Source organism: Strix uralensis, chromosome 2 (assembly GCF_047716275.1).
Source record: "Strix uralensis isolate ZFMK-TIS-50842 chromosome 2, bStrUra1, whole genome shotgun sequence".
Classification (NCBI taxonomy): domain Eukaryota; kingdom Metazoa; phylum Chordata; class Aves; order Strigiformes; family Strigidae; genus Strix; species Strix uralensis.
This window is the reverse complement of record NC_133973.1, coordinates 78,610,538-78,625,781: the sequence shown is the minus strand read 5'-3', so window position 1 is coordinate 78,625,781 and position 15,244 is coordinate 78,610,538. Positions and strand designations below refer to the sequence as shown.

Genomic DNA, 15,244 nt, shown 5'->3' with positions numbered 1-15,244 from the left:
CATTAAGGAACAAAACACCTTTTATCTTCTACAAGAAGGTGAATCAACTTCTTGCTCAAATTTTTGTACTACTTACACAAGTAAATCTATTTAATATAGAAATAAGGTACATAAACCATTCGTTTTATGATAACACCAGGAGGAAGCTGCAATCGGTAGTAGTGGGAGACTCCCTCCCTGTGAGGGATGGGAGGTCCCAATCTGCTGACCTGAACTGCTTGGACAGCTTGGTGTTTGACAGGGACTCCAGTCAAGGACGTTTTGACAAGGACTGTTGAGGCTTGTTCAGCACTTGGACTATCACCCCATGCTACTCTTCCACATCTGGCACCACTGAAATAGCCTGGGGAGATCTGGAGCATATCAGACATGACTACATGGCCCTGGGGTTGAGGGTCAAGAGCACAAAGGCCCAGGTGGTTTTCTCCTCAGTCCTACTGGTGAAGAGCTCAAGGAAGAGTGGACAGATCAGGGATCTGCTTGGAAGAATTCCAGGTGAAAACATGCTAGAGACAAGAGTGATCAAGGAGAGCTGGTTGATTTTCAAGCATTACTTCCTCCAAGTTTAAGAATGATCCATGTGATGTGCAGGAACACAAGAAAAGGTGGCAGGAAGAATGCGTGGGTCAAAAAGGAACTCCTGACTAAACTCAAACATAAAGAGAAAGCATACAAGAGGTAGAAGTAGGGTCAAGTGATCCAGGAAGAATATAGACACTGTCCAAGGGTATGGGGATGAGATTAGGAAATCAGCAGTACAAAGTCCAGCTGGAGGCCAGTCACTACCCAGGGGTCAACACTGGGGCCAATACCATTTAGCATCTTCACTCATAACCTGGACAATGGAGCAAAACACACCCTCAACAAGTTTGCCAATCACACAGAACTGGCAGGAGCAGTTGATATGCTAGTTGTTTGTGCTGCCATTCAGGGGGACCTCAGCAGTCTGAAGAAACAGGTCAACAAAACTGTCATGAAATTCAACAAAGGCAAATGCAAAGTCCTGCACCTGTGGAAGAGTAGCACCATGCACCAGTACAGGCTGTGGACTGACTGGCTGGCGAGGGGCTTTAAAGAGAAGTCCTTAGCATCCAGGTGAACATAAGCCAGCAACGTGCCACTGTGGCAAAGAACACCAGCAGTATCCCGGGCTGCATTAAGAAGAGCATTACCAGGAGGTCAAGGGAGGACATCCTACCCCTCTACTCAGCACTGGTGAGACCACATCTGCAGTGTGCATCCAGTTCTGGGCTCCCCAGCACAAGACATGGTCATACTGGAGCAAGGCCAGTGAAGGGCCACAAAGACGGTTAAGGATTGGAGCATCAGATGTAGGAGGGGAGGCTGAGAAATTGGGGATTGTTTAGCTTGGAGAAGGCTGGGGAGTTGGAAATCTTATCATGTGTGAATACCCAATGGAAAGGAACAAAGACAGAGCCAGACTCTTCTCAGTGGTGCGTAATGGAAGGACAAGATGCAGTGGGCACAAACTGAGATATAGGAAATTCCATTTAAACTTCAGGAAGGAAAAAAAAAAACCACCAAATTAAAAACTTAACCTTTCTTACTGTAAGGGTAGTCTGACACATAGGTTGTCAAGGCAAGTTGTGGATCCTTAGAGGTATTCAAAACTAGTCTGGATGTGGTCCTGACCAACCCGCTCTAGTTGACTCTGCTTTGAGCAGGAGGTGGACTAGAGGTGCTCCAGAGGTCCCTTCCAATCTCAGCTATTCTGTGATACACTATTTCTATCCAAGAATTATTTTTACTGCTAAATTTACTGTGCAAATACATGAATTTCTTTTGATGAGACACCATTGCTGCACATCATTTCTTCATCTTAAATTAATTTCTATAAAGAACAGAGAACAGAAATCTAGCAGTTCAAACAGGCAATTTTCTCAAGTACCCAGAGAACTTCAAGACTAAAAGCCATTCAGAGTAAACAGCTGGTGCATCTGATGTCATCATTCACACAGATCTCCATTTCAGAAGCAGGACTGCAAAGGTTTGCCTGTATCACCACTTGCAATCTTTCAAAAACCATCTAAAGCCTATTCACCTCAACACAGACCAGTATTAAGCAGCTTTCATTTTTACTTTAACCTCCAAAGAGCGGGCTGCAGAAGTGGCAGCAATGGAGATATATTGTAAATTTGGTTAAAATGCAGAAATTCAAACCATGCAGCCCTCCCACAAGCCTGGGCTATCAAAGCAGGCAGTGAGGAGAGGGAGGCGGGGAGAGGAATAAACAAACCAAAAACCCAAACCCACAACTAAAAAAAAATAATCTCCCCAAAACACCCATATAAGGTGGTTTCCTATCAGGAAAAACTACTTTCAGGAACAAGAAGCCTCAAATTTTGCTACCCAGCATTCTACCTTTCTCTGATGCTCCCAAGTTTTTGATTTCAGCAATATATATACACCATATATGAAGAGCTGATAAAATTCACAAGTTTATTTCCTGCAGTTGGTGGACAACTGAAATAAAATAGAGGCAGTATGCAGAAAATAAACTGCTCATTTTTACTGCACTGTATATCAAGCCCTACCTATATTTTCAAAGAGCAGCTAACTAACCCCAAAAGACAAAATATATTAAAGTATTTGGATTTATAGTCTGGGACTTTTATCTAAACAAGAAAAAAAAATACATTTTTAAGAAGCCTTGAGATTTGAACCAAAGGTAGCTATTACTCAGTTTCATTAATAATAAAGTAAAATCAGCTGAACTAGGATAGCCACTTTATTACAAACAGCAACAACTGATTTTTATTTTCTTTTTAGAAGACTAATCAGCAAAAAGTTTAATGAAAGGTACAAAGACTAGAATGGAAGTGTTCATCTGTACTAACTTGCCGTAAAACTAAGACCCAGCTGTTTCACTGAGAATTTGTCAATGATCAAAAAGAACATGTGATTGTTCTTTTCTTTTATTCTTCAAACATATGCATTCCATATTTCTCACTTTCCATCTCCAATACTGCAATTATTCAATTCAGACACACACTACCATAATGAAAATGCTTCTTTCTGGGAAAAAAAAAAATGCCAACATTTGGAAGAATTAGGAATACATTAACTATCATAAAAAGAACAACTGCCATAAATTCTGTCATGAAACTTCAGTGGGTCGTAATGGCGGGGAGCAGAAGCAAAGAATAAAGCTGCAAAACCCTGCATCTCTCAAACACTTTAGATGTCACAGACAGATGAGGATAAAAACATATAGCATGAATCACAATGGCCTTATTAATCCTCACATTTGTCACACAGTTCAACTCCCTTGCTCTGATTTCCAGCTACACTGGAACAGGTTTTAAGTATGTTTCCAGGGGGAATAAAAAAGTTGCCTAAAGTTAGCCTATCATAAAACTATTCCTCTGCAATTGTATAATCTTTTTTCCACTTACTTTCAAGGAAGATGCACTTATCTGAGATTCAAAATACAAAACATTCAGTTCTTTATCAATAACACAGATATCCAAAGATGCTTCCAAACTTCCAGTTAACTATTACCATTTTCTGGGTGTGATGTCCCCTGTACAAATCACACTGTAACTGTATGATATTTTTCATTCAGAAAGCTGCTTAGTGTATAATGTTAAGAGTTTAATACCAAAATTAATAGTTACGTAATCATAGACTGCTTTTTACAAGCATTCAGAAGGAATAAATTCCAATCAAATATGGTGAATTTCTGAATAGTTTCTTAGGGTCTTTTTTTTTTTTCTTTAATATAACATTACTACAAACTTTCAAAACCTGTAGCTGACTTTCTGCCTTCCACCCATTACACTATTAGAATGCAAATCACTTCAATTGAAAAATCTCTCCACATCTTTAGCACATAAGGAAAACAACAAACAAGTATCATCAGTATACATAGCATAGCAGTGAAACCCAAAATGTATTTTAGACACCAAAAGAAAGACAGCTAAGGAAAAGAGTCAAAAATCAGGTTTAGAACAATGTCTCTCACTTGTTCCCATCTGCTAAAAGGATCATACACAGTAATAACCACTATTAAGTAGCTTAACTATTGATAAGAAGAAAAAAAAGTAGTGGCTCTTTGTGGAAATTCTCACCATTATGACAAATGGCTGAATAAATAATGCTAATAGAGGCATTCACAAATTTATGTTGCACTAATACTAATTGAGGAAAAGAAGAAAAAGAACGAGTTTTCAGATCTACAACAATCCCATAATTTGAGGGAAGACTTTTCTTGCATCCATTCTATCATCTGGCAAGAAAATCCAAATCCATGTCTCTTAAGAAGCCATCAGTGCAACTAAAAATAGGAGAGTACAAGCATTCCCAAAATTTTCCTGTTCCAGGCCTCACTTTCTATAAAGTTACACTGTAGAAGGCTCCTAGTTCTATACTAATGTAGAATCAACACATGGAACAGTCTCATGCTTGTACAACCTAAACGTTTAATACTCTCAGATCTGCTCTTCTCCACTAACAGGGAACAATTCCATGCATAGATACTTCCAATAAACAAAATATTTATTGGCTTATGAAAGCAATTTCACTAAAAAAGACTGTCTATTCAATACACCTCTTCAAAATAAACTACACTTATCTGATTTTGGAACTATACATCCTGAACATATCCAGGAGTTTCGTTTCAGATAATATACTAAAGCTTAAAATAAGCTTGGGAAAACAAACACTTTACTGGTATCAACAAACTTGTGAATGCCATCATCACCTTGTACTGATCATGGCTCAAGACTCAATTAGCCATACAACCCAAACACATCAGCTTAACTGACTTAGCAATTTTGTCAAAATGAAGATTCTCAAAGCTCACCTGGCTCCAAGTTGGACCTGCCTCTGCCCCCCTGTGCTGCTGGAGGGGAGGAGGTAGAGAAACTGGGAGCAAAGCTGAGCCTGGGAAGAAGGGAAGGGTAGGGGAAGGTGTTTTTAAGATGTGGTTGTATTTCTCACTGTCCTACTCTGTTTGATTGGAAAATTAGTGGTGGTGGTGTTCAAATTAAATTGATGTTTCTTTTTTTTCCCCAATTCAGTCTGGTTTTGCCCATGGCCATAATGGGTGATTCATCCCTCCCTGTTCCTGTCTCAACCTCTGAGCCTTTTATTTTCTCCTCCCCATCACTGACGAGGAAGGAGTGAGCGAGCGGCTGCTGGTGCTCAGTTGCCCTCTGGACTTAAACCAGAACAGTCCTTTTGTGGTCAGCTGTCCTCCTGTGTCCAAACAAATCTCCCCTGGAGTAACTTGTACCCATTAATCCTGTCTTTTCCATGTGACTCCTTGTAAAAAGTGAGTCTCCATCTTCTCTGTAGCCACCCTTTAAATACTGGAACATGGTGACAAGGTCTCCCCTAAGCCTTCTCTTCTCAAGGCCGAACAAATACACTTGTCTCAGCCTTTCCTCACATGGCAGGCTTCCCAGTCCATTGATCATCTTTGTGGCCCTTCTTTGGACCCTCTCCAGCCTGTCCACATCTCTCTTGTATAGTAGGGACCAACTTATTATGGGATGGATGCAGTATTTTCTATTATTATTATTTTATATTAGATGCTTTGCTAGCTTTGTTCATCGGTGTTTGGTACATCTCCCCCCCTCTCCCCCAAGAAAAGAAGCATGAAAAGAATTTAAGCAAAATTTTAAAATTTGGCCAAGATACATATATCCATTTACTATCTCAGAAACACAAAAGATGCTATCATACAAGTTGACATCAAAGCCTTGTACACCACTCATAACACAAGCCCCAATATTAAAACATATTCACTACATCAGTAGTCTTTTGTCTCTCTGGGAAACAAAGATGACAATTGACTAAAAGGGCACTTACTCAAACATGAAACTGGTCATGAAACTTGCCATGACATATGACTAGCCTGAGTGGTCTGTAAGATACCTGAAAGATACAACTGCCATAAGCGGTATCTATTTACCTGTTCTGGAAGGCCACCCAATGGAAATGTGCTTTTCCTGTTCAGAGGCTGTTGCCACTAATGGGAAGACAACAGTTAAGATAAAGATGAATGTTGACATTGGTCACCTAGTAACTGACAAGGATGACCAACCATCTTGGATGTGACTGATACCACAGCAAAGACACAACACTAGATTTTGTAAGTCCAGCCTTTGGAAATTAGAGTACCCTTCCTCACCTCCTCTGCCATTGTGTAAACACCCCACCTTACCTCTATATAAACATTTAAAATTAAATAGAATTCTGGAAAGCATGTCTAAAATGTGTAGCTCCAAAACCACAGAAGGGCTGAAACAATTAAAAAACAACGATTCACTATTGTCAATCCTTACTCCAAAAAGCTGTCCTAATAAATCCTTCAATTATTCATGAAGTGACAAAGTCAACACAAAAAACTAGGAGTACCTCAAACTGCTCCCCAAACACAGAGCAGTCTATACATTACAGTTACTTACCAGGTTTTTTCCACCTAATAGTAAAGTACCTGCAAAGGCCACAGAAAGAAAGAACAAAGAAGCTTAAAGACTGCGAAAACAGAAATGCAGTCATTTTAACTGTACACCAGGATTTAATAACATTATCCAAATTGAAGCTTGACCCTTTAACAATTATTTCCTAGGAAGTTAGGTAAAGCACAACACCAAGAAATCATCCATAGCAGCATGTCCAAAGGAAACCAACTCTAAATCCTCCACACATGCTTAATAGCAAGATTTCAGGAGTGTATGACTAAAAAAATTTAATATCCACATATTCATCAGGAGTTGCTACACAACTTCCCAGTATCAATTGTTTCACTGTTGATAAGAGTCAACTTCTCTAAAACAGCTCTATACATCTATTGCATAGCCCTGGCACAGTCTTTGACCTACAGAGCAAGAAGATGTCGACTTTGTTTTCACAAATTCTGTCCCTGTACCCAAGGACTGAGCTTGTAATATGCCACAGAATCATGACATCTATCCCCAGAATATTTTAAACCAGATTAGCCATGATCATAATAGTCCAAAGATCTATCAAATAATTAAGTACTGTAAGTCACTGCAAAATATTTATCAAACTGTAACTTAAACAGTAACAGCAAGCACAAACTTTCAAAAAAAGTTAAATTAAGGAAAATTAATCTCCTGCACAGAAGCCACAAAATGAAAGGCAGCAGAGGTTACAGGGCCTTTTCAGTGCCTTAGATTTTGCAACCTAATGTTTTGCAATTACCAAAACCAGTGCTCACATAAAATAGTTACAACAGTTTATTGTGAAAGGAGGGTGAATTATAATAGGGAAAAAAGTTTTTTATATATATATATATATATATATATGTAATGTGTAAGAACAAAAGAACAGCCATGCTGGATTAGAACAAAGGATCCTCTAGGCCTGAACACTTCTCCTACAGCAGTTAAAAGAGAACATCTTGGGAACAGTGCAAGAACAGACAAGTAAATAGCATTATTTCCCAAAACACTCTTCCAGTCTCCAGAAAATTGACAGTTTGGACACTTTCTGAGCCAGAAATAGTGCCTTTATACTTAACAACCTTTCTTTTCTGTTCATTTGTCAAGTTGCCACTTAAATTTAGTTAAAATTTTAACATTTCTTAAAGCAAGACAGTGTGAATGTCAATGTTTACCTGTAGCTCTTGTACTGAAAATAACAATGAAGAATGAATAAAAATACCTTGCTGCATAAACGCTGTTATCCTTACCAAAAAACTAACAGGGAGGAAGATAAAGAAAGGTTTTTATCTCACAGAAGAGGCTTTGGCTTAAGGATGATGGAATTTTAAAATCACCTTAGGAATTTTATAAAGCTGACAGAGGCACACCTAAAAATACAAATAAAGCATCTCAGAAAACTATTTTTCTGGGGAGTTCAAAAAAAGGTTCGGGGTTTCAGGGCATTTAGAGGAGGATGAGGTTAGGTTTTTTGGTTGTTTTTTCCCCCTTTAGGAGACTGAAACAGGAAAAAAGGTGACAATAATTATTTCTAATCAGTAACTCTGGAATCCATCAGTATCAGTGTTCATTATGCCACAGAAGTGTACTTGAAACTCTTATTCATCTGAAATTTTTAATTACCTTTACTATGGAAGCACCTAGAATTACAACTAGAAGTCATACCTAGATCCATTCTAACCGTGGCACTGTACTGCCTGAACACAGCTAACTCCAGAAAGGCAAACCATCTGTGGGCTTTTCTCACTTCTCTGGGATCTGAAGCTGACGGAGCCATTTATCTTTCCTCAGAAGGAGTTTAAAGTATTCTTATTGTTATTACCATAATATAAGGCTCATTTTAAAGTAGGTTAACAAAATCTGTTCTACACAGTTATTTCACACAGATCGAAGTACACAAAAAAGCTAAGGTAAAAAACTGCTTTTCTGGTGCTCCAACTTCAGAAACAAAGAAAAATACAAAGCAAACTAGATGCGGCTTAACCCCAAAACTTTTTACGTCGGGAGAGAAGAAAGACATTTAATCACTATTCATTTTAGCATTTTGTTATTAAAGATTACCTTAAAACTGGCTGCTGCCACATATCCAACAGCTTGATGTACTGCTGCACTATGTTCTGCAGCTTCATCCCTTGAGACTTTCTCTGCCAGCCTACATTTCCTGAGCTTTTTGGTTCAACACACTCCTAACATACTTCAAAATACATTACGAATCACCAAGCACCCTTTCCATAAATTTATAAACACAGTACTTTATGATTTAAAATATAGCTTCCATGAAGAAGTTATAGAAGCTTACAACAGCCTTGAAATGCAGGCCAATCTGAAAATCAAGGTCATACGCACTCATTCCAAGTAAGCCTTGCAGAAATCTCATGCATTACAGACAAACAAGAGTTCTCCCCAGGTCACTTCTATAAAGCATAAAGAAGGAAGACAACATACTCTCGGTTTAGTAATCATGGACCTTCATGCCACACCCCCAAACCCACAGATCTACACAAAGCCCTTAAACCAAGGACAGCATAAACTTTGAGTCCAAACTTATTTGCATGCATAGAAATTTAGGTCAAAACCCAACTCTGGTTTTATTCAGGTTACAACATGCCCACTTTGCAGCAGACAGCGAATCTCAGGTTTTGACAACCTTCCAGCACCATCCTACATTTCCTCCACAGTTTTTCATTCCTTTGGCTCACTCTCTACCCACTCACTTTTTATGCATCACTCCTCAAACATCGATCATGATGTTGTTCAGAGAAAAATACATTAATTCTTCATTCCTCAGCTCTATTTACACACTACTCTGCTCACGCCAAACAGCATTAATAAAGTGTTGTCCCTGCGCGTGACTTTTTGGGGGTCAAGAAGTTACTCTTGTTCATGCTAGGATACTGACTGCTCTCTTGCATAAGCACAGCAAAGAATGTAGGAGAAGCTGCATAACTTGTCACTGACACTGCTTGCACCGTTTGTTGCAGAAGCTGGTAGGTGGGGAGGAGGGATCACACTACAGAAAAAGAAAAGATAGTCCCGTGATTTAGGCAATGTAATTATAACCCAGAGAACTAAGCTCTATTCCTCTCTCTTCTACATAACAAGAAGTCCTAAACCATACATAACCTTTTCTTATTTAAGTAGATGTCACACATTGTATGTACCTTACTCTTTGAACATTTATCTGCAAGTAAAATCAAAGAGAATCATGTACTAAAACCAGACCACTATAGAATTGCTATACAGTCTGACAGAATGGAAACAGATACAGACATCTTGAACTGGGTGCAGAAAATTAGCAAGTAGCATTCACATTGCTGACAGACTTTATGCCTCTACCTACCGCAGGTCTTTACTTTGGTGTTCGGTTGGGGTTTTTTACACTGTTAAAGTTCACACTTGAGAAACTCTCATAATACAATAAAAATTCATGAGAAAAATAACACTGACCTGAATAAAAAGAGATTTGAAGTAAACTCCCAATTTATGTGCACATTTAGTACAGCTAACGGTACTGCAAACTAAATAACAAATCAAGTCATTCATTTAGTTTGCCATTTAGTACAGCTAACAGTATTACAAACTAAATAACGAATCAAGTCAACAAAAAAAAGCAGGTCCTCAGGGAGATCACGCAGTGACACACATAAGCAGTACACGCATATATTGCTGGAATAATCTTCATTCGCTCACTTCTGAGCAGCTACAAATCTGATTTTTTAATTCTAAAACATTACAGATTCTGTCTCAAAGTAAATAGTCCTCTTGCTTCTAACATGTTTTAAATAGATAAAAAATGCAACATTTATCTAGCCGTAGCCAAAGCAAGAAACCCTGACTTCTCTGTCTCTCTGGTAATCCGCAAACTGCTCATATTTGGAAGGTGAACTTGAGCACTCAACAGCAGTACCTACAGAGCAATAAATTAATCAGTTCAGAGTGAGGGCCTACATATTCTATTTGGCATTCAGTACTATGCCTGAGCATATAATTCATGCTATGCCTAAGCATGTAACATTTTAAATTCAAATTCTGAGGTTATGCAAAGAAAAAAAAAAAATCATGACTTGGAATCTTGACTCATGGAAAAACGAACCAGAGTAAACTAATACTTAAACCAAGTGAAGCACAAAAACTTTCAATCTAGGAGATAAATTGAGAAAAACTCTACTTGCCATTTTTAAGTTTTTCTTTTGGAGGTTGGGGCAGGGAAGTTTCTAATAAGTGGGAAATGTGACAACACGCAGATACCAATAACCTTAATGTTTTTCTGGCAGTAGTTTGCATTGGGACTAAGAAAAACAGGGGGGGGGAAGCCAGCTCAGTCACCAGAAAGCCACACCAGTTACTTCAAAAATATAGTTACAACACAGAACCAACAAATTCCATCGTGTAACAGCAGCAGCTAACCAACTCCTGGAGCCAAACAAACACGATCCCCGAACCCCCCCGACTGACAGCTCTCCCACTAGCCAGCACCACAGAGATGGGCACTGCAGCACGCGCTGAAGGTCAACATTGTCAGGCCCTGGTTTTATCTACGTTTCCCCTTAATCGAGTCAAAATAACGGGACCGAAAACCGCCCATCAAGACACGCTTCGCTCCGTGAATTAAAAACACCGAGGGGAACCAGTGGACGGGGGTAGGGGGAGACAACCACGCACCCCTCCGCTCCGCACACTTGCGCCAAAACAGAGGCTGTTGAGGCAGGAGAGAGGCAGGGAGGGAAGGAGGAGGGAGGGCTTCACCAGGCGGAGGGACCTCGTTAGGCATTACGCGAAGTGCTGACAGCACGTTTCGTTTCCACGGGTTACGAGATCCCGCTCCGTCCGTGTCGTCGTCCCCACCCCCGCCCCCAGCCCCCGGGGCCGAGTCAAAGCGAAGAGGCGCCTTCTCCCCTCGCCCCGTCCCTCCTCCCCGGCGAACCCCCTTACCGACACACACCCTCACGCCGCTGCCCCCCGTCCCCACGCGCGGGGAGAGGAGGCGAGGGCCCACCCCTCGCTCCCCTCCCCGGTCCCCCGCCCGCCGCCGGGGGTGGGTGCCCGTGCCTGCCCTTGGGGCTGGCCCTTCCCGCGCTGGGGGCGACCCGGCTGCTCCTCACCTGCATCCCCGGCAGGCCCGTCTGCACGGGAGAGTGAGCCATGGCGGCGGCGGCCGGGACGGGGGGTGGGGGGAGGGAGCCGGGTCTCCTCAGGCGGCTCCAGGGGACAGGGCTTAGCTCATCTCCACACTTTATCTCTCTGTCACACACACACACAGAGTCGTCGTCGCCGTCCTCCTCCTCCTCCTTCCCCCGAGCGAGCAGCGCCTCTGTGCCGGCGGTGGGAAAGGGGCCGCCCCAAGCTCGGGCTCCTCAGGCCCCCGTCACGGATGCAACGGCGGCCTCCTCATCCCTCCTCTTCCTCCTCCTCCTCCTCCTCCCCCGGCCGCGCGCGCAGGACAGCCGTTACTGGCGCGGTCGCGCGGGGCCCTGCCGGCGACACGATGACAAACCTGGGGGGGGAAGAGGAGGAGGAAGAGGAGGAGGAGTGGCGGCAACGGCAGCGAGCGAGCGCCCGCCCCGCCGCCCCGCCTCTCCTTTCCTCTCCTCCCCGGCTACCTGCCCGCGCTGCCCCGCCTGCCCCCGCCGCCATCGGCTACCGCCGGCGGGGAGGGGGAGAGGGGAGACGGAAGGTCCCGAGTGCCCCCCGCCCGTCCGCACGTACCGCGGGGTACAGAGACCCGCCGGCCCGGGCCCCCTGAGCACCGCCGGCTGCCGAGCGCCCGGCTTGCATCCTCCTCGGGGCGGGAAGCGGCGGGACCCGTCGCAGGGCCGCGGCCTTGTGGGTTTTGTTGGGTGTCGGCCGTCGCCTTCTGGGTGGAGACAGCCCGGGAGTCAAGACCCGCTTCTCCCCGCCCGCAGGCTGAGCGGAGCGCAGCTTCCCGGCTGCCGGTGAGGCAGGACAGGTGAAGCGAGGCGAGCTCGCTTAAAAGGAGGAAACCGGGGTGAGGCGATAGATGAAGATGGCAGAAACCCTAGACATTTTCTGGTATGTCCTTTTCCCGCCTCCCCTTCACTGGGACGCTTTAAGAAAGGTCACAGTAATGCTATCGCTCTGGCGAGGTGTATGGTTTCAGGAAGCACTTGACTTCCTGTCAGAAGTTGCAAAAGCACTAAACCAAAGTTGACGGTCATGTTTGTACAGTACTTCCTAAATGGAAGAAGAGTGGGTCAGCAGTCAGGTCTCCCCAAACAAGACAAACCCTGGACACGTGCAAAGCCCTTCACAACTTGACAATGTTATATTCCCCGTATTTGGCCTATTTAAGCTGAGATTCAAGAGCTCCATCACACCATTTCCAACACACTCTGGAATGCCCTAAGGTTCTCTCCTTTTTTTCCCTACAAAAAGCTAGGTAGGTACATGAGTATTAAAATTATTGAAACCTGTCCGCCAGTGGGTCTGGGATCCACAGGAGGGCGGTTCACTGTCTTTTCAACTGAATTAAAGAAAGAGGTGAGCATCCACAGCAGCATAAATTTCTTTTCAGTAGGTAATTCACGAGACAGTTTGTACAAATCTCTTAACTGCAGGAAACACTTTAAAATGGTCTTATTGATACATGGTTAGAACTACCACTGGAGTTGTTCCTATAGTTAGGATAATCTTTGTTGTCTAATATGGAGTGAGCTAATGCTCACTGATCATGTTTTCCTGAAACTTGAAGAAACATAAATGTCTCTAAGATTTCTTCCCCTCAGTCAAATTCGAATAAAATTAGCTAACAGCCTTATACAGACATGTATGTGTACACACACACACACACACACAGATTGTTTCTCAGAGAAATTAGACTAAATATACCAGCTCTTGAATACAGTGAAACATGGAGGGGATGATGGGTAGAAATTGTGTAGAAAACTGAACTATTGGAATTCTTTTATTAGTTGTTCATGAAGGAGTTGCTAGTTTCCTTAACGATGGAATGGAGTGTAAATTATGGAGTTTTTTTAACCTCAGGAAATATGAAAATGTTTCTACTGTTTACTGGTATGTAATTTTCTAAGAAACATAAAAGCTTTCATTTGAATTTTACCTCAGTCAAAAGTCAAATAACAGTCACAAGAAACGGTATCAAAACTTTCTATTATTTAGATTGTTTTGTAAAACATTTTTGCAATCTTTTTTAAAAAAAGTAGAGCTTTAGTATCTCCATGGTTGCCCTACTGTTTGCAGCAATTTTTTTTAGCTTGCTAGGGAGAAATTCAGTGGGTTTCAAGTGAACCTTTTCCTTTGTCCCATGAATACCATTGAGCTTTAGCTACCTCACATAGTATTAAAAATCCTCATTGAAAAAATGTGAGGTTTACCATTGCCTGTGCAGCTTCATTTTTGCTTTTTTCTGTATAGTCATTATGACACAAATTTTATCAGCTGCTTTACTTTTCCTGCAGTTGCACATTTAGTCCAGAGTGAAAATAAAAAAGGTATAAAACTAAGTTTTATCTTTTATATTACAAAAGGTATAAAGCTATTATTTCCTGTCTATTAGTACATTCTTTGAGACTTCGATAATTTTCGTAGGGAATGTATACTTGATTTGCTAGAGTTGTTTATGTTTTATTTTGCTAATTCCCTTTCTACATTTAGTTTGTAGTTTCTCTAGCTCAAGGCACATAAGCACAAAAAAGTTCCCATGTGCTAGCTGCTCTGAAGTAACTTCCCCTATGTAAGCTCCTAGCCTTTGAGATAAGACTGTGAGGTCTTTTTCTTGCTTGTATGCCATCACTGAGTAAAGATCATGGATTTATTCCATCTCAAGGTTTCAAAATTCTGCATTACATGTTCAGCAAGAAACTGTGCCTGAAAAAATGATTGTTTGAGCCAGTGGAATAAGCTCTATGAGCAGATTTACTTGTTAAATGCAAGAAAACAAAGGAGCAGATTCAAAACTCTATGTCATAAACCGGATACCAGTCTAAATTCTAATGAAGTCAGAACAATGTATTAGAACATCTAATTTCTGTCAACTTCTATATTTTATACTGTATCTTACGTTCTGATACACTTCCATTTTCTCCCCCAGACCTGAAGAAATTTTAACCAAAATGTTTTGAATATAATCTTAAAATAATGAATGTGTTTCTGTTTGCTGTTAGTTTTGTAAATGCTACTCTTTCAGTCTAAATTTCAGCTCCATCCTCACAGACAGAAGCTGAAGCCTTGCAAATTTTCTTCTCTTTTTCTAAGAAAAAATCATTTTGTGTATTATACTGGAAAGAAAGGCTACTCTTGCAGAAATCTTTATTAAAAATAGAATGATTACATGTTATGATAGCCTGCCATCCCAGTACAGTGACAGAGACTTCAAAAATAAACAGTGCTTAACATAAGACGGTTCCCTGTTGTATCTTTTTGAAGCCAGATGTTTCCAGCATGCAAACATTCAATTTATTTTATGTGTAGAATTCTCAATACCTGGTTTGCTTTCGATTGAACTATACTTTGAATACGCAGAGATTTTCTGCTTTGGTGGTTATATAAGAAAAATGTTACAAAAGAAAAAAATAATTACATCATTGTAATGGCAGTAACTGTAAACTTCTGTTTATAAACTGCCTGTGAAGATAAAACATTTTCCTTACTGACCAAGACCGAAACTTCTCAAATGACCCATTTAAGACCATTGATCTTTTCTAAGAAGAACGGTGCACCAGAAACTTAGCTGGTTTAGAATTTGTAATATACCATAAATAAATACATAATCATACCTTGAAATACATACACTACAGAAAAAGCACCGTGGATTGTAACAGGTGGGACATTTG

The 15,244-nt window shown here is 41.3% G+C and overlaps 1 protein-coding gene across 3 annotated transcripts in view; it reads right to left on the bottom strand.

Annotated features, from left to right (window-relative positions):
- STK24 (serine/threonine kinase 24) overlaps positions 1-12,235 on the bottom strand; it is a 68,523-nt gene extending 56,288 nt beyond the window's left edge. Inside the window, exon 1 of one of the 3 annotated variants that reach the window (XM_074859385.1) lies at positions 12,141-12,235. In XM_074859385.1, the coding sequence (XP_074715486.1) occupies positions 12,141-12,209 (69 nt within the window). In that variant the 5' untranslated portion in view covers positions 12,210-12,235. Of the gene's footprint in view, positions 1-11,536; positions 11,945-12,140 lie in introns of those variants that run through there. The other 2 variants (XM_074859386.1, XM_074859387.1) reach the window with 2 other exon arrangements.
- Between the last annotated feature and the right edge of the window lie 3,009 nt (positions 12,236-15,244).